General features: G+C 41.6%; 1 protein-coding gene and 1 long non-coding RNA gene across 10 annotated transcripts; both read right to left on the reverse strand.

Moving 5' to 3' along the window:
* Positions 1-4,067: 4,067 nt before the first annotated feature.
* Positions 4,068-19,587, reverse strand: LOC119717614 (pre-mRNA-splicing factor CWC22 homolog). 9 transcript variants are annotated; one of them, XM_072041549.1, is made up of 16 exons: positions 19,235-19,499; positions 19,012-19,107; positions 17,784-17,851; positions 16,386-16,505; positions 16,019-16,276; positions 15,333-15,461; positions 13,592-13,760; positions 13,129-13,182; positions 12,028-12,163; positions 11,732-11,938; positions 11,550-11,612; positions 11,036-11,131; positions 9,670-9,751; positions 9,274-9,334; positions 5,352-5,529; positions 4,068-4,403 (listed from the first exon to the last, which is right to left on the reverse strand). In XM_072041549.1, exons 2-15 carry the CDS (start codon positions 19,036-19,038, stop codon positions 5,395-5,397), a joined length of 1,605 nt encoding a protein of 534 aa, XP_071897650.1. In that variant the 5' UTR covers positions 19,039-19,107; positions 19,235-19,499; the 3' UTR covers positions 4,068-4,403; positions 5,352-5,394. The 9 variants fall into 9 exon arrangements, with proteins under 9 accessions (XP_071897650.1, XP_071897649.1, XP_038038997.1 ...); XM_072041548.1 differs by having other exon boundaries at positions 4,068-4,456; XM_038183069.2 differs by lacking the exon at positions 5,352-5,529.
* Positions 19,588-23,078: 3,491 nt separating this feature from the next.
* Positions 23,079-25,418, reverse strand: LOC119717615 (uncharacterized). Its single transcript, XR_005267462.2, has 3 exons — positions 25,159-25,418; positions 24,991-25,084; positions 23,079-24,909 (listed from the first exon to the last, which is right to left on the reverse strand). It is a non-coding gene; the product is annotated as an uncharacterized lncRNA (long non-coding RNA).
* Positions 25,419-26,798: the final 1,380 nt, after the last annotated feature.

Consider the following 26,798-nt stretch of genomic DNA (forward strand, 5'->3'; position numbering starts at 1 on the left):
CAACCTAGGTTTCAATGTTTAAGGTTCAATTGCTCCTTATCGCTAATAGAAATAACCTGGCTTAGTGGTTAGAGTTGACCTAATGAATTAAATACAAAAGGCACATAAGGCTCATATTTCTGCTAGTCATTCTGTGAGGAAAATTAGTACAGAGCCTGTTAAAATAAGATCAATAAACTTAAATAAAATAAAAAAGAAAATGACCTAAAAGGCAAAATTGCTGTCATAGTTTTTCATCTGTCTAGTCACGACAGATAAAGAATATAGCAATCAGAAAGACTTTGCTTGACATTAATGTTGCTTAAATTTGCTTTTCTGAGATCTCTTCTTTATGCCGGACTTTTCAAAATCTAGCGCCATGACCTCCGACTGCAGTATTTACTTTGGCTGCACATAACCTATCACGTATAAATGCCAGGATACGGATCCTCACTCCCTGTTCAGGTCAAGGACCGGGCTGAAAGTTTTGGCTTCAATTTGGTTACATGACTACATTGCTGTTGTCATGGTTTCCCCTAGCCGGCAGCTAAGCACCACGCAGCCGTTCGCACAGCCGTTCATTCACTCAAGGCTTGTTGGAGCTGTGCCAGGGGGAACAATGGCAAGGCTGGGAGAGAAGGCAATGGCCTGGCTGAAGTGCATCTACACCAATGCACGCAGCATGGGTAACAAACAGGAGGAGCTGGAAGCCATCGTGCAGCAGGCAGGCTACGATTTGGTTGCCATCACGGAGACGTGGTAGGACCAGTCTCATGACTGGAGTGCTGCAGTGCCTGGCTATAGGCTCTTCAGAGGGGACAGGCAGCACAGAAGGGGTGGTGGTGTGGCTCTCTATATTAGAGAGTCTTTCGATGTTGTGGAACTCGAGGCTGGGAATGGCAAGGTTGAGTCCCTTTGGGTTAAGATCAGCGGGAAGGCCAACAAGGCTAGCGTCCTGGTCGGGGTCTGTTATAGACCGCCGAACCAGGATGAGGAGACGGATGAGGAGTTCTACAGGCAACTGACAGAAGTTGCAAAATCGTCGGCGCTTGTTCTCGTGGGGGACTTCAACTTCCCTGACATAACCTGGAAGCACAACACAGCCCAGAGAAAGCAGTCTAGGAGGTTTCTGTGGAAGGTAGTTTCCTGATGCAGCTGGTTAGTGAGCCTACCAGGGGTGGCGCCCCGCTAGACCTTCTCTTCACAAACAGAGAAGGACTGGTGGGAGATGTGGTGGTCGGAAGCTGTCTTGGGCAGAGTGACCACGAAATGGTGGAGTTCTCTATTCTTGGCGAGGCCAGGAAGGGGACCAGTAAAACCGCTGTATTGGACTTCTGGAGGGCTGACTTTGAGCTGCTCAGGACACTGGTTGGTAGAGTCCCTTGGGAGGTGGTTCTGAAGGGCAGAGGAGTCCAGGAAGGCTGGGCGCTCTTCAAGAGGGAAATCTTAATGGCGCAGGAGCGGTCTGCCCCACGTGCCCAAAGACGAGCCGGTGTGGAAGAAGAACGGCCTGGCTCAACAGAGAGTTGCAGCCTGAGCTTAGGAGAAAAGAGAGGGTTTACAATCTTTGGAAAAAAGGGCGGGACACTGAGGAGGACTATAAGGATGTTACGAGGCTGTGCAGGGACAAAATTAGAAAGGCCTAAGCTCATCTGGAGCTCAACCTGGCTGCTGCCGTTAAAGACAACAAAAAATCTTTTTACAAATATATCAATGCAAAACGGAGGATTAAGGAGAATCTCCAACCTTTACTGGATGCGGGGGGAAACCTTGTTACAAAAGATGAGGAAAAGGCGGAGGTGCTTAATGCCTTCTTTGCCTCAGTCTTTAGCGGTAATACTGGTTGTTCTCCGGATACCCAGTACCCTGAGCTGGTGGAAGGGGATGGGGAGCAGGATGTGGCCCTCACTGTCCACGAATAAATGGTTAGCGACCTGCTATGGCACTTGGATGTGCGCAAGTTGATGGGGCCGGATGGGATCCACCCGAGGGTACTGAGAGAACTGGCAGAGGAGCTGGCCAAGCCGCTTTCCATCATTTATCTGCAGTCCTGGCTATCGGGGGATGTCCCAGTTGACTGGTGGCTAGCAAACATGACGCCCATCTACATGAAGGGCTGGAGGGCAGACCCGGGAAACTATAGGCCTGTCAGTTTGACCTCAGTGCCAGGGAAGCTCATGGAGCAGATTATCTTGAGAGTCATCACGCAGCACTTGCAGGGCAAGCAGGCGATCAGGCCCAGTCAGCATGCGTTTATGAAAGGCAGGTCCTGCTTGACGAACCTGATCTCCTTCTATGACAAAGTGATGCGCTTGGTGGATGAGGGAAAGGCTGTGGATGTGGTCTACCTTGACTTCAGCAAGGCTTTTGACACCGTCTCCCACAGCATTCTCCTCAAGAAACTGGCTGCTCTTGGCTTGGACTGGCGTATGCTTCGTTGAGTTAGAAACTGGCTGGATAGCCGGGCCCAAAGAGTCGTGGTGAATGGAGTCAAATCCAGTTGGAGGCCGGTCACCAGTGGCATTCCCCAGGGCTCGGTGCTGGGGCCGGTCCTCTTTAATATCTTCATTGATGATCTGGATGAAGGCATTGAGTGTACCCTCAGTAAGTTTGCAGATGACACCAAGTTAGGTGCGTGTGTCAGTCTGCTCAAGGGTAGGAAGGCTCTGCAGGAGGATCTGGATAGGCTGCACCGATGGGCTGAGGTCAACTGCATGAAGTTCAACAAGGCCAAGTGCCGGGTCCTGCACCTGGGGTGCAATAACCCCAAGCAGAGCTACAGACTGGGAGAGGAAGGGTTGGAAAGCTGCCTGGCAGAGAAGGACCTGGCAGTATTGGTGGATAGTCAGCTGAATATGAGCCAGCAGCGTGCTCAGGTGGCCGAGAAAGCCAACGGCATCCTGGCTTGTATAAGAAGCAGCGTGGCCAGCAGGGCTAGGGAAGTGATTGTCCCCCTGTACTCGGCTCTGGTGAGACCGCACCTCGAGTACTGTGTTCAGTTTTGGGCCCCTCTCTACAAGAAGGACATCGAGGTGCTTGAGCGAGTCCAGAGAAGGGCAATGAAGCTGGTGAGGGGTCTGGAGAACAAGTCCCACGAGGAGCGGCTGAGGGAGCCGCCTGTTCCTCCTGGAGAAGAGGAGGCTCGGGGCAACCTTATTGCTCTCTACAGGTACCTTAAAGGAGGCTGTAGCGAGGTGGGGGTTGGCCTGTTCTCCCATGTGCCTGGTGACAGGATGAGGGGGAATGGGCTAAAGTTGCCCCAGGGGAGTTTTAGGTTGGATCTTAGGAAGAACTTCTTTACCGAAAGGGTTGTTAGACATTGGAACAGGCTGCTCAGGGAAGTGGTGGAGTCACCATCCCTGGGTGTCTTTAAAAGACATTTAGATGTAGAGCTCAGTGATATGGTTTAGTGGAGGACTGGTTAGTGTTAGGTCAGAGGTTGGACTCGATGATCTTGGAGGTCTCTTCCAACCTAGATAGTTCTGTGTTTCTGTTGCAGTCTCCCAGCTCAGAGCCAGCCACCTATTAGTCTGGCGCAACGGATTTGTGTGTTCCTTGCACTAGCTCTTCCTTCACCTCCTCTTCACATACAAGGACACGCATCTCTTTCACGCTCCTTCAGGAGTAAATAAGCCAGGAGAGATTAAAGCCTCTTTCCTCAGGTCAGTAAGATCCCTGCCTTTGGTTTCAGTGAGAATTCAGGCCCTAAAAACTCAAGTGTCTTCTGGACGGTGTTTCTTCTGGTAGGGTGATTTCATTTCTCTTTTGAAGGCTTACAGGGATGTAGTAGCAAAAGCAAAGGCATAAAACGGTACCTGAGGCACAGGCTAGTTTTCAGCCTGCAGCAGACTACAGGTATGATATCATCCTTTGATATCATACCTATATCATATATCACGTTATCATATCAAGAAATGTAGAAAACTGCCTGTTGCTTCTCGGGTTTAAAGTTTTCCCTTTAAAGGTGTATGCAAAGGTGTAATCAGCTGTCTGAGTACAATTCTCACGTATACATGAACATTTTCCTCTCCCCTTCCCAACTTGGAGTGCAACACTTTTCATCATACTGTTATAAATTCCAAGTCAACTTAGCTTTATGAGATTTATTTATGGGGTTAATAAAAGGCAAGTAAAGAGCGCTGGGTGCGCGGGGAGTCTGGGCTCCTCCAACACGCACACACGTTACATCAGGCGGCAGCTTTTTCTGCTCCTAGGCTAATACATGTTCATTACTACTTCTAGAAAAGGCAGTGTTATTATAATTAGTTCCCGGATTCTGAACCCTCCCACTGGCACATGCATATCAGTCCCCGGTGGTCCCTCTGGGGGTCTCTCGTGCTGAAAGCTCATAGTCTTCCTCCCAGGCTTTGTCCTTGTCCTTCTCCTTTGTCCGTCTTGGCTGGATATCAGGCTTGCCTCTAACTCTATACAAAAAAGAGAGAGGCACACCTTTCTACTCTGTCAGCTACTGGCAGACCTAGAGAGAAAAAAAAAAAAGTTGTTAATTAGAAAGTAATGTTGTTTTAAGGCATTTCACCAAATATGTTAATATTTGGTAGAAACCAGACAACAAATGAAAGGGAAGAAGAAACGGTAGAAGGTACTTGCATGACCTTAATTTACACGGCAATGGACAACAACAACAACCTGCAATGATTCAGAAGTGCCTTACACCATTCACCCTTGAGACAGAAAACTGGGATTCCCATATGATGTAAGGGGAGTGCAATCCCTCTCAAAATACAAGAGCCTGGGGGACACTACCAAGTACTGAAAAAGTTAAGGCTAGGCAGCACCAAACTCAACAGAGAAGGGAGGCCGAGTCTCCCTGGCTGTTCACGTAACAGACAAGAGCCTCAGCTTTTAGCCCTAAGCCACAATTCGTAGTGCCAGGCGGGGAACTAGTTCTTCTTAAGCCAGGGACCATTTCAGCATCTTTAAAGCTACAGAAAGGCTTGAAGGCTCTGTGGAATCATGTTCCTGGCACAAAAATCTGGGGACCAGGACTGGGCAAGTGGGGCACAAGTGTGCTGGGGAGCAAGCTCTCTGGGCTGATTACCAGGGCTTTAAACTAGGTTTGATGGGGGAAGGGAGGGGAGCTAAAGGTGACAGAGAAGGGCTGGGCGAAGTCCTCACTACTCTTATAAATGGCTCAGTCTTCAAAATAGGACTATAATCAAAGTTTACAATTTATTAAAGGAATAGAGGTAAGCAAACAGTGCTGGGTGCACTGGGAGTCTCTGCTCCACCAGGACGCACACCAGTTACATCAAGCAGCTGATTTTTATGCTCCTAGGCTAACACATGTTCATTACTGCTTCTAAAAAAAACAGGGTTATTATAATTAGTTTCCAGAATCCAAACCCTCCTACTGGAGCATGCGTAACAGTCTCCGGTGGTCCCTCTGGGGGTCTCTCATGCGGAAGGCTCATAGTCTTCCTCCCTCTGGTCCTTCTCCTTTGTCCAGCTTGGCTGTAAGAGACTTGTGCAGCATCCCCTGCAATCTTTGTCTTTTAGTCGTTCTTCAGCTTTCCCCGTCTCCTTAGTCTCCTGGCCAGATACCAGAGACTTGCATAGCGTCCCATGCAATAGTCATAATAGTTAGCAGCTATTCTGAACCCCCCCCAGATATCAGAGACTTCAAGTAAAAGCCTACAAATACATTTCCCTTCAAGCTCTCTATTGACACAAATTGAATTGCCAAAATATTCCTTTGCAAGGTACAAGAACTACATACATGTACATTAACCACTCTGTTTTTCTTAGACTTGTGCTTATAGAAGGGTCTGTAGGACAGAAGGTCACATTCATCATACCATGCAGCCCTAGCATTGTTCCATACTGCCACGGATCAGATGAACACATTTCACACCACTGTCACTGTTGAAGACAGGGAAAAACTTCTGAGCTCTCCCATAGGATTGTCTGAGGGCTCCTCAGAGAAGGTAGCGTTCCCAATCCCCCGTCCAGTATCTTCTTCTTGCATCCTCCCAGGGTAACTGTACCTGCTGCTTCCCTAAAGTGCTTGTGCATGGAGCGTGGGAAATAAACAGGATGAGCTCAAGGTCTGCATTCGGACGCGGGGCCACGATCTCGTTGCGATCACTGAGACGTGGTGGGACAGCTCACATGACTGGAACACAATCATGGAGAGCTACACCCTCTTTAGGAGAGACAGGCGGGGGAAACGAGGGGGTGGGGTTGCCCTTATGTGAGGGAGCAATTAGAGTGTACCCAGCTCCAGCTGGGGGAGGGTGATGGACAGGTGGAGAGCTTGTGAGTAAAAAGGGACGGGACCAGGACTGGGGACCAGGACTGGGGACCAGGACTGGGGACCAGGACTGGGGACCAGGACTGGGGACCAGGACTGGGGACCAGGACTGGGGACCAGGACTGGGGACCAGGACTGGGGACCAGGACTGGGGACCAGGACTGGGGACCAGGACTGGGGACCAGGACTGGGGACCAGGACTGGGGACCAGGACTGGGGACCAGGACTGGGGACCAGGACTGGGGACCAGGACTGGGGACCAGGACTGGGGACCAGGACTGGGGACCAGGACTCTTACAGATGAGGCTAATTTACTGAAGTTCCAAACTTTGCTGTAAACCAATGTTCACATCACATCACAACCACTGAAAAGAACAAATAGAAGCCAAACCTATTTTAGCCAAACTTCTAAAGAGCAAGAACAAGGTGTATTTTTTCCCCACCGCTGTGGGCTGAGCAACAAGGGAAGAACACTTTATGCTCTCAGCTTGAACAATGCTTAAATCCTTTTGAAATTAAGTAGTTTGTATGCAGTAAGATCTTCCAGAAAAAGCTCTGCATTCCTCATGCACTAAAGAAGGAATGATTCTCTAGTTAAGCGCTTCTTTCTTTCTGTCTAGATCTGTACTACCATGAAGATTCTCAAATCCTTTTAACTAAAACCACCAGAAACTGAAACATGCTCGTCCAAGAGCAGAGGCAACAAAAATCTGTTAAGGGAAAGCAAACTGAAAAGCCTATTTCTGACATTTTAAACAGGCTTCCTTTTTGCTTTCGTTGTAGTTCAGAAGCCAGAAAACTGGTAATATCATATTCCTCTACTAGTTTTAATTTATTTTTCTTTGGCAATGCATTACATTAATGCAGTTTTAACACAGATAATAACAGTACTTTTTAAGAACAGAAATAGCCCAACAAACATATGCTTAAGAACTAACTGAAAGGCTTGTTTAGAACAGCTTGTCACAGGCTCTAGAAGAGACTACAACAAAGCTCTTCAACTTCTGATCTGCAGGCAGCAGTTGGTCCCTTAGCACTTAAGAAAAGCAAGTCTCTTATTAAATTTACTGTAAAGAATATCAGTAATGTTTTTTTTTCCTTACAAGCCAAACAAAAAAGAAAAAAAAAATCTGAATATTTTACATACTAAGTACTTCAGTGCTACTGCTAAACGGTGCAGAGCAGAGCATACCAAAATGCATCAAATCAACAAAAAAAAAAAACCTTAAACCCTATGTTAGAGATCAAAAAAGGAAAAACTGCCTGTAAACTTGCAATACAAAATTGTAGAAAGAAAGGGTGGTTTAGATAAAGAATAATAGACACTGAGGCATAGAAACTTTGCATCCAAAAAAAAGGAGCATTAAAAAAAAAAAAAAAAAAAGATGAGGTTTAGGTGAGTAGTCTCAGGAAGGAGAATATACAGCTGAAGAAGACTACAAATTAAATGCATGCAAATCAGATAGGAAATAGAAGACTGATGCTTCTGTTTAACAGCATCATTTATTTCTGAAAAAGCAGCATTTCATAGCAAAAATAAGAAGTGTCTCCACCTCAAGTCAGAGAAAAACAGCTTACTAAATAAAAACAAAAAAAAAATGTTGACATTCTCATCACTATCCTGTAGTACACTGCAGTGTCAAGGAGTATTCTGTTGTTCTTGTATTTTAAATTTTGATTAGTAGGGGAAATACCAAGTTTCTCAAAGCCCAAACTTCCGTTTTTATTTCTATAAAGCACATACAATTCATACAATTATGTAACGTAAAAAGATTCACATTCAGTAAATTAGTACCCTATAGATTAGTCCTACATGGAAAGTAACACCTTCATTGCATTTGTGCATCTTGGGATATTTTATTTTCAGCAAGTAAGGCATTCACAGAAAGTAAAAGCAAGTATCCTGGCAGCAAATATTAAATCTCAAAAACACCTAGTCTTCCCAAATTAAGTGATAAAAAAAGAGTCTGATTTACATACCTAAGATTCTGACTTATGTTGTGGTGTTTTTGTTTTGTTTTCTTTTTAAATACATTTACTTTGTAGATCTTGATCACAGAATAGCTGGTAGTTGATAGACTGCAGTGGTATTAAACACCAACATTTGAGAAGTATTTTGCAAAGCAATTACTCAATAAGCAGCATTACTCAATTTATACCTTCATTGTATGATGTAGCATATATATTCTAGATTGTTCTCCCTATAGCTGAACTGATTTGCTGCAAAACAGGATTTCTTTCCTCTACTTAGAATACTTCAGGTTATGGTTTCATGGGAAGCCATAATCCTATGTGTGCTTAGTATTTCATTTAGGTAGACTTGAAATACTCCATGCACAGAATTAAATACGAAAATACACAGCAGTCATCTGAATTCTTCATATGCTTTCATGTAAATTACTTACTGACTGAGGAACAATTTCCTTTACTTGAAAACATACCAATGAAAACATACCAATTGATCTTAAACAGTGTCTGCAAACAATTTCTTTCTGAGAAGATGGCAATAAATCATCCATACCCAAGTTGTTTTAAATCAATACACACTATTATTCAGAACACTGTAGAAGCAAAACCACAATTCATTCTTTTAGTACTAGCCTATATTCCTAGCTCCACTGACAATGTTCACAGCTGCCTTCAAGTATTGTCTCCAACTCCTCTTTCAGGGACAAAATGCTGAGAATGTCTGCCATGCTACAGTACTTTTGTTAGAGCTTAACTCTTCCAACAGTCCAACCAACCAGCATTTTCAAATAGGCCTTAAACATTTAAGCTGCTTGATAGAAAGTAGAAACTGTGTGAAAAAAAAAAAAAAAAAAAAAAAAACATTTTAAGAAACAGGTATCAGCCTATTTGCTCTAACAGTTTAAAGACATTATGAGAAACACCTGTAAGGAGACTGCCTGTTCATCCGCTCTTTATAGCAACTGGGTCTCAGGACAAGGAAGTATTCTATATACTACCACAGGACTACTTTATAATCATGTTAATAACAAAAAAGAATAAAAAGCAAGGCTTACAGTTTGACTTTCGGGGAAGTCCATCTTCAGCAATTTGTGAGCACATTCTTCAAAGTCTAAGCTATAATAAGATAAAAAAAATTCTCCTTATCCGTGCAATGTAACTACAATAAAAACCACTGACCTTTGTTCACTAAAACAATTCTGATTACAGCAATATTAATAGAAAAGTCCCAGCACGCTAATTTCATAAACACTTTAAACAAAATGAATTTCTCTTAGGATGATAACTCATCTACCCATTTGTCAAACAATAGTCTGCTTTACACTATCAGATCGGGCTCTGTATTGAACTTCTTAAATCCTGATTTGGCATACAATTTAAAGAAAAAAGAACATTCAATTTCCACCACGTCAAAAGAAACGCACTTGAATATAAATTATATAAACCTTTACCTTGACTGAATAGCAAGATAAATTGTACGACGGAAGGAGACCAGGTTAATTTCTGTTTTGTCATGGACTGTAACTTTCTGGCCTGGGAAAAGAAAAGCAGTTTGAAATAGCAAAACATCAAGGCAGGTCTAAGTAATCTCTTATAACACATCTGTTTTTATTAGGTCTGTAACACACTATGCAATACTTTTTATAGTCTTAAATATTTGTAATTAGCAACTTTGTGTGTGATATATATATATATATATATTTTCTTTTACAGGGGGGAAAATAAAAAAGCAGTGTTTGTATGATTATTGACCAACAGGTAAATATTTAGATAAAATTTTAAGAGTTTGATTCCTTTGAAATCCTAAAACCTGATTTAGCAATTGCACCACTGGGTTTAACATTCTTTGCTTACGTTATTAACAAAGTATTTTCTGAATAATGTAACTATACAATGCTTTATATAGGTCTTCCTGTATTTTACAAGAGAATTTTTATTTCCACTACATGTAGAATACATTCTGCAAAGTCCTTTTTTCTCCTGAATCAAGAGCAGAAAAATCTATTATTCCAAACCACAACCATTCCAGAAACACCTCTATTCACTATTCCTTCAGTCTTTAAAGTTTAGCAATAGCATAAACATCCTGTGAATTCTCATGCTCTTCCCTTCCTTGACCCCTCCAGTCAGCCAGAGGTTCTGTGGAAGTTCTGCTCTACTGTAAAATACTCTGCTAAAGTAGTGAGGAAATTTCATTCTAAGTACTCTACAAGAATAGCACTTTGCTTGCTTTTCAGTTACAGACTCTACACTAATGTATATAATACAACCGAACTGAAACAACGTATATACAACAGTATATGAAAACACATGAATAGAGGACTGGCACAGATCAAGCAAGGGGGCTGAACAGAACTGAGATATAAACAAAAGATGTACATACATTTTTAAGAAAACCTAATCTGATTTCAAAAGCAAGTTAATAACAAGATATAACACTAGACATGACCATAAAGTTTTTGTTTGTTTGTTTGTTTAAGTTAGCATTTTCATGTAAGTTATTTTTAACATTTTAGGTCTGCAAGGATCTTCTTGAATTAAATTGATAAGGTCAAGAAAAATCAAGCAAAGATCTCTCTCGTTTTGTCTATGCTGAATGCTTCCTTTTAAACGGAAGGAATACCGGATGGAATGGAATACTACTTGCTAGTATTAAATACTTAGATCTAGGAATAAGTTTGGATTAAAACCTCCCTCAATATTGCAACATTCTTAGTTTTGGAAAGCGTGTAACAGAAGTTAAGGTCTCCTTTCCTGTTTCACCTACAAAAAAAACACACGCACAATAGGTCTCCAAGCTGCCAGTCACACACTTACCATCTTCATTCTCCTCTTCATCTTCCTCTTCATCTTCCTCACTACTTCCAGCTTCTTGATCTGGTTCAGATTCACTGTCACCTTCATCAAGGATTTCTGAAAGAGCAGTATCCCAGATTAAAGAAATGTAGTATCACAGTAGTTTCACCATTAATGAACACCTGTTCCAACACCTAAGAGTGAAGGAGTGTCTCAGGTGGACAAGGTATGTCATAACCGAATGATACATAGTTGCAGAAACAACACTGAAGAAGACAGCAGGAATACACTGTAAAGGTGTACCATGAACTAAAAGACAGTTATTTGGGATACAGATACCACCTGCTGTTAAATAATAAAATTGGTAACAGTTGAATAATTAAATTAATTATTAATTATTAAATGAATAATTAAATAAATTAAATAGTTTACATTTATAAACGTATATAAGTATCTATAGACATAAATATGCACACATTATACATGTAAAATACTTAATACCTCTGTTATATATGAAATGTGTATACACACCTACCTTTCTTGAGCATTTTATGTTTCTCTTCATTTTCTATAAAGTTTGGATCCATCTTGAAAACATCTTTAAAATAAAAAGAGAATCTTTAAAATACATCAGTGAAGAAAAATACTGCAAATTACATCTCCAGTTTATATTCTTGGGGAATACAATCACAGAAGTACCTCCCATTTCTAACTTACTAAGAATATCCTCTGGGTTGTATTCATCCTCTAATGGCAACATATGAGTAAACTGATCCTCCTCTTCCACTAGATCTAATCCCTCTGGAAGGATTGGATGATCCTTGAAGCCATCTTTCCGTACAGCAAACATGACTTCTATCATGTACTGAACACGCATGTCAATTTTAGACTCATGCAGGATGTGTCGAAGACGGTCAAAGATTGCTTTCAAAATAGACAGAAATGTTAATATGAAAAAGGACTTTCTAATACAAACAAAAACAAACCCTAATGTTATTGCTAATTATACTTACCATTAATACCTCTAGGAGAAACTTCAGTTAATTTGAGCCCACTCTCCTTAAGAAACCCAATTGCTACTTCAATACTGTCATCAGTAGGCCTTTCAAGAAGCAAGGTGAGCATTTCCAAACATAAAACCCCATGAGCCTGTAAAAAGAATATCAGTAAATAACATGAGTTTACAATGTTCCACAATTAGTAGTGATTTACTTGACTGAGAAGTCTAGCCTTTGAGGATGTCACATGACTCTTGTTTAATCATGCATACACAAGACAACACGCTGGACAAAGCTAATTAAGATGTAGTCAACATTTCAAATACAATTTTGCTATCTGTACATACATCATCTCCATAGTCAATGACAATACTACCGAAATGTGGCTACACTCTGGTGAGCAAGCAATGAAAAACATTTTGCCACTAAGAAAAACAGAATGTATTTCCAACAAGCAAATAAAATAACACATTACTAAAACTACCTGGATGTAAAATGCTAGTTTTGGAAGTGAATCGTGTCTATAATCAAGCCAATCTTCCAGGCTTATGTATGTAAGCAAATGGCATATATGAGATTGTTTCTTTCAGTCTTTTAGAAAACCATTGGGAATATACATAATTTTATTAAAGAAGAAACTAATGTTTTAAACTGGGGTATCCCATTTAACTGAGGTAGAAATCCTGGTATTTATAACACAGAAGATAGTGGCATACAAATAGGTTCAAATTTGATTTAAATACAACTGAATCTAATTCTGCCTACAAAGATGCTTAAGACTGCGTGAGATTACAGCATTGTGAGAAAACTCTGTTTAAGATCTGTGGGACAGAGCCCCAGACTCAGCCTTTGAAAAAAAGCAAACTATTGGAATACTAGCCTACACACTTACATGAAGTTTTGGGAAACTCTGAAGCATAAGTGCAATGGCAAGTGAAAACATCATAGCCAAATTACCAGATAGAACGTCTTTTCTAAAAAAGGTCCTAAGCACTTACAGCAAATACTGTAACCTTTAGAATAGAGAAAACATCTTCACTTGGGCTACCATTGTCTTGAAACTAAAAAATAAATACAAGAATAGCCATACAAAGTATGGATCAAATAGTAACATACCACATTCTGATTCATCAGATGTGCAACAAACTTTGAAGATGTTAGACAGAGTTGCTGCAAAAAAATAGAGCAGGAAATTACAATGCGTCAGGAAATTACAATGCATCTTATACAGAAGAAAAACTTACAAGTCAGACACTCTTACTAAAGATTTGTGCATATCAATCAAATTAAGTCATGAAAATAAATATTTTGGTATGTTCTACAATTAGGACTACATATTTTCAAATAAAAAACATCACAGTTCCAACATGAAATAGGTTGTCAAGCTTTCGTGATACTCTAATACTACTGTGCTTCATGTACTTATGTTAAGTCAACATGTTAAGTCAAATATAATGATGGGTCCCAACCCACACGTCTCAGCTGCGTTCCTTCCAAGTACATCATTCGAATGTACACGGTAGAAGTTCAGCACAGAAGAACTATATATCAGAATGCTGCTTCTTGACATTTTACATACCTTATCATTTCTGCGATATCCTTTGCGAAAATTTAGTATCAACCTCTTGAGAATCAATTCACCAATATTTGGAAACTTGGAATTGATAATTGCCACAAGAGCTGCATAAACATGGGTAAAAATTAGAGAGGCACCTTGAGCTTGCAGAATGGATCTAGACAGCAACCCCCTGTAAAAATACATAAATGTTTTATTACAAGAAAAAACTTTTATGCAGTACATATCATAAAATAGGATTGCATTGTTAGAACAGTTTGAAAATGACAGTCTGGTATCCTTCTATCAGTTGTTTATTGTGCAACAAATGGAGTTCTGCAAAAATCAAGTTTCCCAAACATGACTGAACCCAGAAACTCTTAAACTAGCACCATATCATTCAAATATTATGCCTATTAAAGGTATCTTTTTAAGTGGTAAGCACTTAAAAAGTCTCTATCTTGTAACCTGCAATTATCCTATTTTTAACCACACTGCAGGCTCTTAAGCTTTTAAATTTGTATGACTGTGCTGTTTCTTCCACAGCCCCCTCATTGGAAATAGCAAAAATCGCTTTGTGACAGAAAAAACATCTGCTCTGAAACTATTTACAATGAAGAATTATGATCCAAAATACTGAATAACGTAAGCAAGCAAAACTAGATGGGAAATCAAAATTATATTTTCATGAAAGATCCTTAAAAGATCTACCTAGGAATAATAAAATTGAATGCTTAGCAAAACCAGAATAGGCAAAATAATACTTTTCAATGATTTTCTCAGATGAACCTGCATTCTTCAGCATCGTAACTATGTTTTGAAACACAAGATCACCTTTTTAGAACCGAAATAAATAAAAGCAGCGAGCTTGGCTTATAAGTTATTACATCATCCTATGTATATTTCAATAATGAAGTCTGAAAAGAATCTTCTGAGACCTCTCAGATATACTTTTTCTAGTGCAGTAGTAGATAAGCTAATGCAACAACATGCAAATTCTATAACAAAAGGGAGACAAGAAAAAAACCCTCGCAACATAAATCTTTAAAGTACATACTTGAAAAACAACTGTCTTGTCTATGGTCAATTGAAATTCGACTGTCTTTCAAAAGAAACCCTACACAGATCTAAATTCAAACTGCATCAGCTTATTTGTACTTAAATCAGAAGTCATCAGTTGGAAATAATCACTTTATACTGGTGTACAGGAACAGAATATTTTGTTTTGAAACTTAGATGCTCTCAGACGCAAGTGAAAATAGTCTAGTTCAGACCGCATTTACTTATGCGGTTGCCATGACTTAGTAGTGATCTCCAGGAGCACAGTAATCATTTCTCCACATTACAATGGCAAAGATAAAGGTGGAAAACAATCTAGTCGAACAGCTGTAGTAAAAAGTGTATTTTCAGACAATATTTAGCTCCAGATAAAATCTGGGAATACAGAAGTAAATAGACACAGACATGTATGTTTCAAAACATTCAAGAAAAATGAGCAGGTAAAACTACTGTGAAAAGGAAAGCTATCATCTGTTGTACTGTCTTATTCTTCCAAGCATACAGTACTTCCTCTACCTCCCCCACTCCCAGTCCCTTTTCCCAAGTAGGGAGCTCCTCTACACTGGACGATACAGCCTAAGGTATTTAAGGAATTTTAAAATCAGACCAGTATCCATATACTAAGCACACAGAGTGATGCACAAGTGAACAATATACCTATTAACACAAAGACAAAAGAGATGCTTTAAAATATTTTATCGCTTACCTTCCCCGAACAATATTTTCCTGAAGGAGCTCATGAATGATATTTTCTATATTAGAAACATTCACTTTATTGACAAGACCATTGATCGACTTCTTCAAGGCTTCCCAACTCATTCTCTGATATGCCAAGCTATTACAAAGGTATCACAAATGATTAATATGTAAGTTTAAGGCAGTATTGTTGTAGAGTGTTATATAAAAGCATGAAGGCAAGCTGTATTAAATAACATAGCAAAGAAAACATTCACTGCATAAATGTGAAGGTCAGTTCACAGTTATACATTTAACTACCAGGAACCTACAAAACCAACATGATATACGAAAATGTAGTTCTCCACAGATATGGTATTAACCCAGCATGTTTGGTTTTCTGCGGTATTACAAAAAAAAAAATAAATCCCTGTTTATGCTCTGTATTCTACTTCTCCATTAACAGCAGAAGTGCATATAGTCATAATCTGGTTGTTGTTTTTTTTTTTGTTATTGTTTGCTTTTTTTTTTTTCTTTGTCTTGTTTTACTGGTTGGTGTTATACTGTTTTCCCAAGAGACAAGAAGGAAGAAGACTACAAGGAGACAGCTCACAGCTGTTTTTCTGAGAAAACTGTACCTTCAGAAGAATCATTACAGCCCACAAAAGGTATCCCATTTTCACCAACATTTCCTAAAATCCTTTACCATCAACTCACCTATTTTTATCAGTGATTTGTTCTTGCATCATCCTGAGCTTGGCAGGTGGAATATATGCACCACCTGTGCGAGTAAGGATTGGATCCACTTCTTCTTTCTTTTTCTTTGATGTGGCCTCATCATGAGCAAGCGAACTCTGAACTGTTGATCTCTCTGGACTTCTACGATCAGGGGAAGAGAGTCTTCTCTGCTTCCTTCGATCAGATTCTCTTTCCTCCCACTTCTCATAATGTCTGTCTCTCCCTCTTTCCGTCCTTCTAAGGAGACAGAAAAAAGGCAATGAAAATGTTTGTGAGAAGTTTTTGTCTTTTATTCTTTAAAAATCAGTACTTCCATACTGATTAAAAAACATGGATTGGTATTCACCTTCCTTCTGAAGTTCTGTCATCGTAGTAGTCCCTTCTTGAACATTCCTGATCATACCTGCTGTCATCAGAGTATCTTCTTCTTCTTCTGGGAGATGGAGACCTGTCCCGCTCTATATGCCTATTCACAACCCAAAAAAACAAAGTTCTCAGTAAAAGGCTATGCTATTCTCTTTGTTCAGAGAAGGGCGACGAAGCTGGTGAGGGGCCTGGAGAACAAGTCCTACGAGGAGCGGCTGAAGGAGCTGGGCTTGTTCAGCCTGGAGAAGAGGAGGCTCAGGGGCGACCTTATCGCTCTCTACAGATACCTTAAAGGAGGCTGTAGTGAGGTGGGGGTTGGCCTGTTCTCCCACGTGCCTGGTGACAGGACGAGGGGGAATGGGCTAAAGTTACGCCAGGGGAGTTTTAGGTTAGATGTTAGGAAGAACTTCTTTACTGAAAGGGTTGTTAGGTACTGGAACAGGCTGCCCAGGGAGGTGGTGGAATCACCATCCCTGGAAATCTTCAAAAGACGTTTAGATGTAGAGCTTAGGGATATGGTTTAGTGGGGACTGTTAGTGTTAGGTTAGAGGTTGGACTTGATGATCTTGAGGTCTCTTCCAACCTAGAAATTCTGTGATTCTATTAATATCTACTTGAAAACAATCTTTTACATATATGCCAACAAGTCCACCTGTGCACTCTGGGTCTTAATACATGCATCACTCAAATAGAAGATGCTCCCTTTATAACAACATGTTGACAGCCAGGGAATAATTTTATATGTTTCACATATTTATATTTCTTAATCAAGAAAAGCACTGTAAAAGGAAGCACCTCCTACAACTTAGAAGTATGTGCCAAACAGTAATAGCATCAAATACCAAAGGCAAATGCTGCATGTGGTATTTCTTAAGATGTATGCATTCGTTTTGCCTACTTTTACTGGTGTTGCGTGAAACAGAAAACACACTATTGAAAATGATATTCTGTTTGGTACAAGATGTTTTATACCAATTAAAACATGAAATTAAATTGCTAGCAGTTCATCTCCTGCCTCAGTAGACTGCCCTTCAAATGATATTTCTGCTGGCTTTCATAAGCTTGCTCTAAAGCAACAGTTGTAGTATCAGCAATGAGTCAAAGAAAGAAGCTGGCATCTGATTTCCATTTTTGAGACCCTTGAGATTTTAACTAAATGAGTAAGGAATTTTTAAATAATTAGTTATAACAAGAAGTCTATTTAATTACCGTTTTCTTGGCATGCAAGTATTTTATTAAACCTGCAGTTATTTTTCACTGCTCAGTTATGGTAATAAATAAAAAGATAAAAAGCACGGAGTTTTTTTTGTTTTGGACTCATCTCTCTATGGGAGGTACATAAATGAAATAATAGGTTATATAAATCAGTCATTTCTACCTGTCCTCTGGAGACAAACTTCTGTGGCGTGAACTGTATTCCTCTTTCCTTTCGTGACTGGAGCCATGCTTTAAAGAAAACAGGGAAAAAAAAAATCAAGCCCCAGTGTTATAATATACTCAGTGTGAACATATGTATTTTGACATCAAGGCATATCATGGCTTTAGTCTCCTACTCCCTTACAAGAAGCAAAGGCCATCAAATAAAGCTTATAGCAGTCAGACTCATGACAAGGAGAGTTAGATCCAAATAACGCCTGCTTAAGCAGCTGAATTCCCTGCTACAGGATGACCCAGATTTTAAGTTTGGGCATGGGTTCATGACTCTCAGACTGAACACAGAAAACCAAAAATCACACAGGTTACCAAAGAAACTATCTGGCTCAGGAAACTGCAAGTAGGTGGAGACTGGGAATGCGGTTGTGAAGAGCAGGGCAGCCATTAAAGTACCTTCCTGAGGCATCTACTGTTGATTAGTACCAGAGACTACGGTAGGCTGATCTTCAGTCTCCCTTTGATCCTTTACTGCTTTCTTCCTCCACACATTACTGTACACTTTGTCACATCATATCCAATACTATTAACAGATTTCTACCACTTTGGTGTCTTTTCCCTCTTCTAAGAATCCTCTTTATTACATGTTTTTTGTTACACCTTCCTCTTTTTTTTCCTAATCATAATTTGTTTTCTTACTAAATCATTTCCAACTTCATAAATCATATAGATATCATAAATACAATATGTATTTAACACATGGGTAGAGCCAGGTCTTTTTAGGACTCCATTCTCAAGTTCTAGGCACACACAGCATGTGCCTTCGCACAAGCAGACCCTAACAGATAAGCGAACGTTCGCAGGAGTAAAACAATACTGTGGATGCAGCTGAAACTGCAAGTTCCCATGTCTCCATGCAAAAGCCAGCGATATTTGTTGAAGTCACCTGCAGCTCTTGGCCAGGCTTCCTGCCACAGCCACCAGCCTCCTTCCTAATCAATTTCCAAACGGCACACCTCTCCTAACTGGCTTATTTGGTAGATGAGGGAGCACTACTATAATCACATGACTGGGAAGATACAAGAAGATATCAACGTATCCCTCAAGCACCCCTATCAAAAGCCACATCAATCAGAAAGGTCAGGACAAACCTAAGAGCAAGGAAGCCCATGGGGGGTTCTAACCACCAGTAACAGAATAACCAACCCCCACAATTCAGGCTTAAGAATACTTACATTTATTTGCGTCACCCTGCTCTTCATCTCGACTTCTATTTTATGAAGCTCTGAACACGCAGCAAAGTGGAGATCAATGCATCAATAACATTTCATCTATAACACATAAAACACAATCAGTTTTTTTCTACCGCGTGAAATGGAGGAACCCGAATTTCTAGTTTGCTGTTTTCATACGCTCGAATGTTAAACCCAAACAAACAGCCCCACCACAGGTACGCACCCAACCCCCTCCTAGGGCTGCACAATACAGGCACAAGGCCGTGCGGGGCGCACAAACAGCAGCTGGACTTGGCCAGCGCCCCGCCACAGCCGGACCGGGCCCAGCCACACGGCCCCGAACCGCCTCAGCGCTGCGCCACTGCCCACGGCGGAGGCCGCGACCACCGCACCCCAGCGGCCGGGAGACCCAGAGGGGCCTGCCCCGCTCCCGGGGCTGTGTGCGTGTGTGTGGGGCAGGGCCGCCCCGCTCCCCTCCAGCCCCTCCCCCCCCCCCCCCCCCCCGAGCCGCCCACAGCGCAGGTCCCTGTGCAGGGCCTTCCTACCGTCTGGCAGATCAATGCTTCCCTCCAACTTCGTGTTGTCTGCAAACTTCCTGAGGGTGTGCTCAATTTCCTCATCTAACTGATCAATAAAAATATTAAAAAGGATGGGCCACAACACTGACCCCTGGGAAACACCACTGGTGATCAGTTGTCAACTGGATTTCACTCTGTTCACCACTACTCTCTGGGCCTGGCCATCCAGCCAGTTTTTAACCCAGCAAAGAGTGTACCTGTCCAAGCCATGGGCTACCAGGTTATCCAGGACAATACTGTGGGGAACCGTGTCAAAGGCCTTGCTGAAGTATAGGCCTTTTCTCTCATCCACCAGGAGGGTCACCCAGTCGTAGAAGGAGATGAGGTTGGTCAGGCAGGACTTGCCTTTCATGAACCCATGCTGACTGGGTCCCACGGTTGTCCCACAAACGTTACGTGATTGCATTTGAGATGACCTATTCTATCACTTTTCCTGGCACCAAGGTCAGGCTGACATGCCTGTAGTTCCCTGTGTCCTCCTTACGACCCTTCTTATAGACGTCCATCACATTAGCAAGTCTCCAGTCATCTGGGACCTCCCTGGATGACCGTGACTGCTGATAGATGATGGAAAGGAGCCCAGCAATCACATCTGCCAACTCCTTCAGCACACTTGGGTTGGATCCCATTGGCTCCATAGACTTGTGACAGTCCAGGTGGAGCAGCAGGTCTCTAACTTTCCACCTGAAGTGTGGGGGGTTTCTTCTGCTCCCCATCTCAGACTTCCAGGTCAGGAGGCTGAGACTTGACCACCTTCCTGGGCAAACCATTCTAATGCCTATCCAGTCTTCCTGAGAAGAAATGTCTCCTCATTTCCAACCTAAACCTCCCCTGGCACAACTGGAGGCCATTCCCTCTAGTCCTATCACTGGTTATCTGTGAGAAGAGGCCAACCCCCAGCTCCACACACCTTCCTTTCAGGTAGCTGTAGAGAGCAGTAAGGTCTCCCCTGAGCCTTCTCTCCTCCAGACTAAACAACCCCAGTGCCCTCAGCCGCTCCTCACAGGACTTGTGCTCCAGGCCCTTCCCCAGCTTCGCAGCCCTTCTCTGGGCACGCTCCAGGGCCTCGATGTCCTTCTTGTAGTGAGGCACCCAAAACTGAGCACAGTACTCAAGGTGCGGCCTAACCACAGCAGAGTACAGGGGAATGATCACCTCCCTGGTCCTGCTGGCCACACTATTCCTGATACAAGCCAGGATGCCGTAGGCCATCTTGGCCACCTGGGCACCCTGCTGGCTCATGTTCAGGCAAGCATCAACCAACACCTGCAGATTCTTTTCCTCTGCAGAGCTTCCAGTCACTCTGCCCCAAGCCTGTAGCGTTATCTGGGGTTGTTGCAGCCAAAGTGCAGGGCCCGGCCCTTCGCCATGTTGAACCTCATCGCATTGGCCTCTGCCCATCGATCCAAGCTGTCCAGGTCCCTCTGCAGGGCCTTCCTACCCTCTGGCAGATCACCACTTCCCCCCAACTTGGTATTGTCTGCAAACTTCATGAGGGTACACTCAACTCCCTCATCCAAATCATCAATACATATACTAAAAAGGGTAGGCCCCAATACTGACTGCTGGGGAACAAGAGTCAAAGAAATTTACAGGATACCTGTCTGTACAAATAAAGTACAAGTAAAAAAAATAATAAATTAAAATAAATTAAAAAGAAAAGAAACAAGCAAAAACAAACAAAAAAACCAACAACCAACAACAACAACGAAAAAAAAAAAACACCTTCCCCTAAGGGGAAGAGAATCGCTCCAAAATGTTTCATCATCACTGTGAAATGTGTGGCAGTGTGGTACATCCATCCTTCCAATAAAACCTGTACCTGCAGCATGCATGTCTGTCACTTCAGTAGGAGCTGTGGGTGAAACATTACCTGAAATACGTCAAGGACGTGCACTACGTAATACATTATACCATTTTGAGTGCTTTTGTGTGCTGTTGATTAGAGGGTTTTTTTGGCCGCTGAAAGTTTGAAGTAGCAGAGCACCACTGATTGACACTAAAGGGGAGTCTGGCTCATTATAGGCCCAAGTTTGTTTGGACTGTAAAAAGTAATTAAAGGTATAGGGGTGAAAAATAGGAAAATGCTATGTAAGGTCTTAAAATGCTTACAGTTCATTTTCAGCTCATGTGAGATAATGAAAACAAACTCTTAGAGGACACAGCAGATCAGGGTCAGAAAGGCATTAATTCAGCAGAGCCAGATGGTTTCTGTAGGGACATCTGGAAGTGAGCAGCGTGCCGGGAGCCAGCAGGGCAGGAGCTCTGCAGCAGCACTGCCTACGTGCAGCCTGCCAGCTCTGGTGTGTGTGCCCCTCTGTGTGCACACCTGGTGGGGTGCAGTATTTTGTAAGGTGGAGGCAGTGGCAATGAGGTGGGAGTCATGTTGGCAAAGCACATGATTTCCTCCTTCAAACAAAATGAAGAAACGTAACAACAGAGTAATTCTGGTGATCATTTGTGTACTTTGGCCTCACGGTTACAGCCAAGAATAGTGATGGTACTCTCTGCTAGCGCATTGCTCCAGCTGAAATTTGTTTGATCATAATATCCATAGACCAGTCTACAAGAGCTGCAGATATTAGCATGCAATATCCCTGTGATGCGTTGGGAAAGCATGTCATTTTACATGCCTTATTCACATTCCCCCTTTCCTTCTGTTAGAATTGTGCCCACGGTCACACACGGTGGTTGAGGCTGCAGGACAAGGATCACTCTCTTGTGTCTGGGTAGTTGTTAAGAAGACTCTGTCCTCCCCTGTACTGTAAGGTCCTTGTTCTGTCCCAAACACTCAGGGGCAGCTCAGTGCTTCATCTCCACTTTGTTACATGATGCTGGGAAGTCTTACACACCAGACAGCAACAGTATGGGTAAACAGCATGCATGGGGAAAGAAAGTAGAGACGCATTACTTCCTGAAAGATTTGGGAAATGTTACTGAAATGGTGCAGAAAGCCAGCTAATTAAAAGTGCTCCAAAGTACCAAATAAACACTGAAATCAAAATGGTTAACTAAAGAAAAATAGAAGTTTAATTAAAAAAAAAATACTGAAAGAAAAACACTTTTAGAAGTACCACTTGGTGCTTATTTCTAATTAAAATCCCTTTAATAGATAGTTTGACATCCTAGTATTTATAGTTTAGGTAGCAAATTCAAAGCTCCCTACTTTTTTTTTTTTTTTGGAATATGTATTTCTCTTTATTTTTTTGCTAGTTTCTAAAACTAATTTACCCTCAGGAATCCCAGAATTTTTTCATGTTCACGAGAGGTCTGATTGCTGGAATATCTAACTTTTTTTTTTAAATGACCTTTCATGACATTCATTTGCTTCTTTTGTTATTTGGCAGCCTTATTCTTCCGTTAACACATGTAATTCAGTACTTGGCTCCTTGTGGGAATGGTGCAAGGCATCCGCTTTTCAAGAATGGGACATTGATTAAGAAAAGATAGTTACTGAAAAGATGGGGATGTTTGTTGCTCTTAATAACAAAGCATTCTTAATTTGTGCATGCTCTGTTATATTTGTCATTGCTTAAGTACATGCGTACAGACCACTGGATAAGAGTATTAAAAATTGAATAAAATGTGAAGTGTTAAATATGTAAGCACATTCTCATTAATATGGAAATATAGTATTTATTTTTTGAGAATTCTCTCGAGACAAAGCTATTTGTACTAAAAACAAAAATACTTTTTAAATCCCAGTGATGAACACAACCTCCTCATTGTGCCCTGAGGATTGCTTTGCAAAATCATGACTGCAACATGCTCTACATCCAACAGGGGTGTTCTCCTACTTGAAGTATGGTGTGGAGCTGGTGAGTTTGCAGAGCTGGGGCCAAATAGTTGTGAATTTGTGAACAGCATGGGCTTGGGATGATGACTTTGAGTGGAGCCTTAATTGCATATTTTATTTATTTTTAATGATTGTCTTGCATATTTTCTAAAAATAAATAATATGTTTAGTTATATAACTAGCAAATGTGACCATAATTATGATTCACTTTAGATAAGCCTTGATTCTACTACCAGGTTCTGTCCTGTCAGATGATTGCCACTGATATTAGGACATTATATCACATCAAAAAATATTCTGAAATGATGTAATTTGGAAGAACCATTCATGCGTGGTATTTATGATCACATTGAGTATACATAAACATAAAAAATATGAAGCAGCTATCTTTTGATTCAAGTATAGGAAAATGTTTTAGTCATGCCAACTTTCATATAGTTGCACCCTGTAGTTAAAAGACAAGTAAAAGGCCAATAGCAGGAATGAAGGCTACTTTTTAAATAGGTATTACTTTATGGAAATGAGAATTTCCATTTTAGACATAATTGGCTGCAACTTCATTATCTGAAACCTGCAGTGTGGTGTACCATATCTCACAGTATTGCTAGAAGAAGTCTGCTTTACCAGCAGCCATCCCTCAAAAATTAGCTAAGTCCTTATTCAAGTCCAATTTTAAAAATGTATGCTGATACAGCTATAATATGCAATTACAGCTGAAAGCAGGAAAGACGCATTCATGCCCACGCCCTGTGCTCAATTCAAAGACAGATTCCAAGACGTTTTGATGAAAACACGCATCTGTAGCAAATGTTATATCGTCAGACACATAGAACTAGTAATTCCCATTTCTTAATTATCAAAATTGTGAAGTAACTCAGGAAAGAAAACTGATCAGATAATGAATTATCAGGTGTAATCTCAGTCAGAAAATCTACTTATACCAGTGAGGCACCTGTTGGGCCAGACTTACAAACTTTATGACCAGCATTGAGTAGTTTGTCAAACATCTGATTCATACAGATACTGTATATGATGCGGAACACCTGCTATTTTGCTTTCATTTTAACAGACATTACAGGCTTCAGACCTCAGCATTCAACACACAAAATCGTGACATAGTGAGTCGGGGACACTCATTAAATAATAATTATACTGGTCAAAGTCTAGTTAATTTACTGCAGCAGTTTAAGACTTAGCCCCCAAAGTGTAAGCTGTCTGTCCTGCCAAAGAATACAATCCCACACAAGAGTCAGGGAAATGGAACATCAGGCCATGCCTGAGATGGCACAGCATGTATGCAGCATTTAACTCAAACCACTTTAATTTAAACAGTCTTTGCTCTTGAAGACTTGAAGAACTTGAACACTTTAACGTACTTGAAGAACACTTGAACATTTTAACACACACAAATCCATGGGCCCCGATGGGATGCATCCATGTGTGCTGAGGGAACTGGCCGAGGTGATCGCCAAACCACTCTATCATCTTTGAAAGGTCTTGGAGAACAGGAGATGTGCCTGAAGACTGGAGGATAGCCAATGTCACTCTGGTCTTCAAGAAGGGCAAGAAGGAGTAACTGGGAAACTACAGGCAAGTAAGTCTCACCTCTGTCCCTGGGAAGGTATTGGAGCAAATTCTTGGGGGGGGACCAGGAGCGGGGACCAGGACTGGAGACCAGCTGAGAATCCATCTAAGTTCACTGGAAACAGACAAGGTGAAAGAAGTCCTCAAGCTCCCCAACCCAAATCAAATTTTTAACCCAGGAACACTTACCTGCCAGCTTCTGAAGTTGACTCACTGCCGAACAACTTCACGGGGAAGTAGCACCACCAGAGTTTTCCTGTTCTGAGTAGTCACCACTGATGTTACTAGCTCATAGAGTCTCCAAAACTATTTCACAGAGATAGTAGAAAACACAAAGAAAAAGCAGCCTACTTGGGAACACTGAGTCCATTTCACAAGGACAGTAGAAAAGTACCCTAAGTAACCTGAACCTCAAACTCCCCTGGAGTGGCAATTCTTCCCATAACTCCTCATGCTTGCTATATAGCAAAGGTCAAATGATCCCCACCTGGCAGATTTCACTTCACATGTGTGGAGTCATGAGACCTTGTGGAATAGGCTCATCAACCTGGTTTCAATGTTTAAGGTTCCATTGCTCCTTATTGCTAATAGAAATAACCTGACAAGGGACTTAGTGGTTAAGAGTTGACCTAATGAATTAAATACAAAAGGCATGTAAGGGTCATATTTCTGCTAGTCATTCTGTGAGGAAAATTAGTACAGAGCCTGTTAAAATAAGATAAATAAACATAAATAAAATAAATAAATAAAAGAAAAATGACCTAAAAGGCAAAATTGCCGTCATAGGTTTTCATCTGTCTAGTCACAACAGATAAAGAATATAGCAATCAGAAAGACTTTGCTTGACATTAATGTTGCTTAAATTTGCTTTTCTGAGATCTCTTCTTTATGCTGGACTTTTAAAAATCTAGCGCCATGACCTCCGACTGCAGTATTTACTTTGGCTACATATAAACTATCACATATAAATGCCAGGATACGGATCCTCACTCCGTATTCACGTCAAGGACCGGGCTGAAAGTTTTGGCTTTAATTTGGTTACATGACTAAATTGCTGTCGTTGTGGTTTCCCCCAGCCAGCAGCTAAGCACCACACAGCCGTTCGCGCAGCCGTTCGTTCGCTCAAGGCTTGTTGGAGCAACATGTGTAGGAGCAGTTTAATATTTTATGCATACAAGGGATTGAAGTGTAAATATGGCCTCATGGCTGAACAATGGGTATTATTAAGTTTCCATTGGTCTTTGTGGGAGAACAGCACACAGGGAATCAGCAGGAAACAGCTAAAAGATACTTCATCACAATTCATAGTGGTTCTCAAAATTACATTTTATTAAGAAAAGTTATTTTATTAAGAAAAGGTTACACATAGACAAGTTCATATAGCAAGTGTGGGGTGTTGCAGAATTCTCGTCTGCAGCTGATGGCACTATCTGCTCCTCTGTAGGACTGTCCCGTAGGATGTTGATGCATCTCCAGCAGTGCATCAAGGAGAGGTGGCCAGGAGCGTGGTATCATGGGCTCGTGTCCATGTCCAGCGCTGAGGCTAGCAGAGAAGCAAAAGCACTAACAAGCGAACCCCTGTGTGTTGTGCCACCCACCTCCTGGGCCCACCCTGTCACCAGCCCCACTGTGATGTGACCGTGATATCAGTGGGGCTGGTGCCAGCAGCACAATGTGGGAAGGGATTGGGTGTTGACCTTCCTTATCATGTGGCCATGGAGTCCAGAGATCTCTCCTGTAGAGTGTTGACACGTCTCCGGCGGAGTGCTGGAAGAAGGCTGTAGCCATGGTCTTGCTATGTCCTTTTCCAGGATTCTATCTGTAATAAT

This window comes from Anas platyrhynchos, chromosome 8 (genome assembly GCF_047663525.1).
Source record: "Anas platyrhynchos isolate ZD024472 breed Pekin duck chromosome 8, IASCAAS_PekinDuck_T2T, whole genome shotgun sequence".
Taxonomy (NCBI): Eukaryota; Metazoa; Chordata; class Aves; order Anseriformes; family Anatidae; genus Anas; species Anas platyrhynchos.

What these genes read in the sequence shown, in the direction of transcription:
- LOC119717614 (XM_072041549.1), bottom strand. Translation starts at nt 19,038, where the DNA reads ATGAAGAGCAGGGTGACGCAAATAAAT. An exon ending in ATCTGATGAATCAGAATGTG is followed by an intron (nt 12,164 to 13,128) that starts GTATGTTACTAT and finishes TTCTTTTTACAG; the next exon opens with GCTCATGGGGTTTTATGTTT. An exon ending in ACTTCCCCGAAAGTCAAACT is followed by an intron (nt 5,530 to 9,273) that starts GTAAGCCTTGCT and finishes GTATCTGGCCAG; the next exon opens with GAGACTAAGGAGACGGGGAA.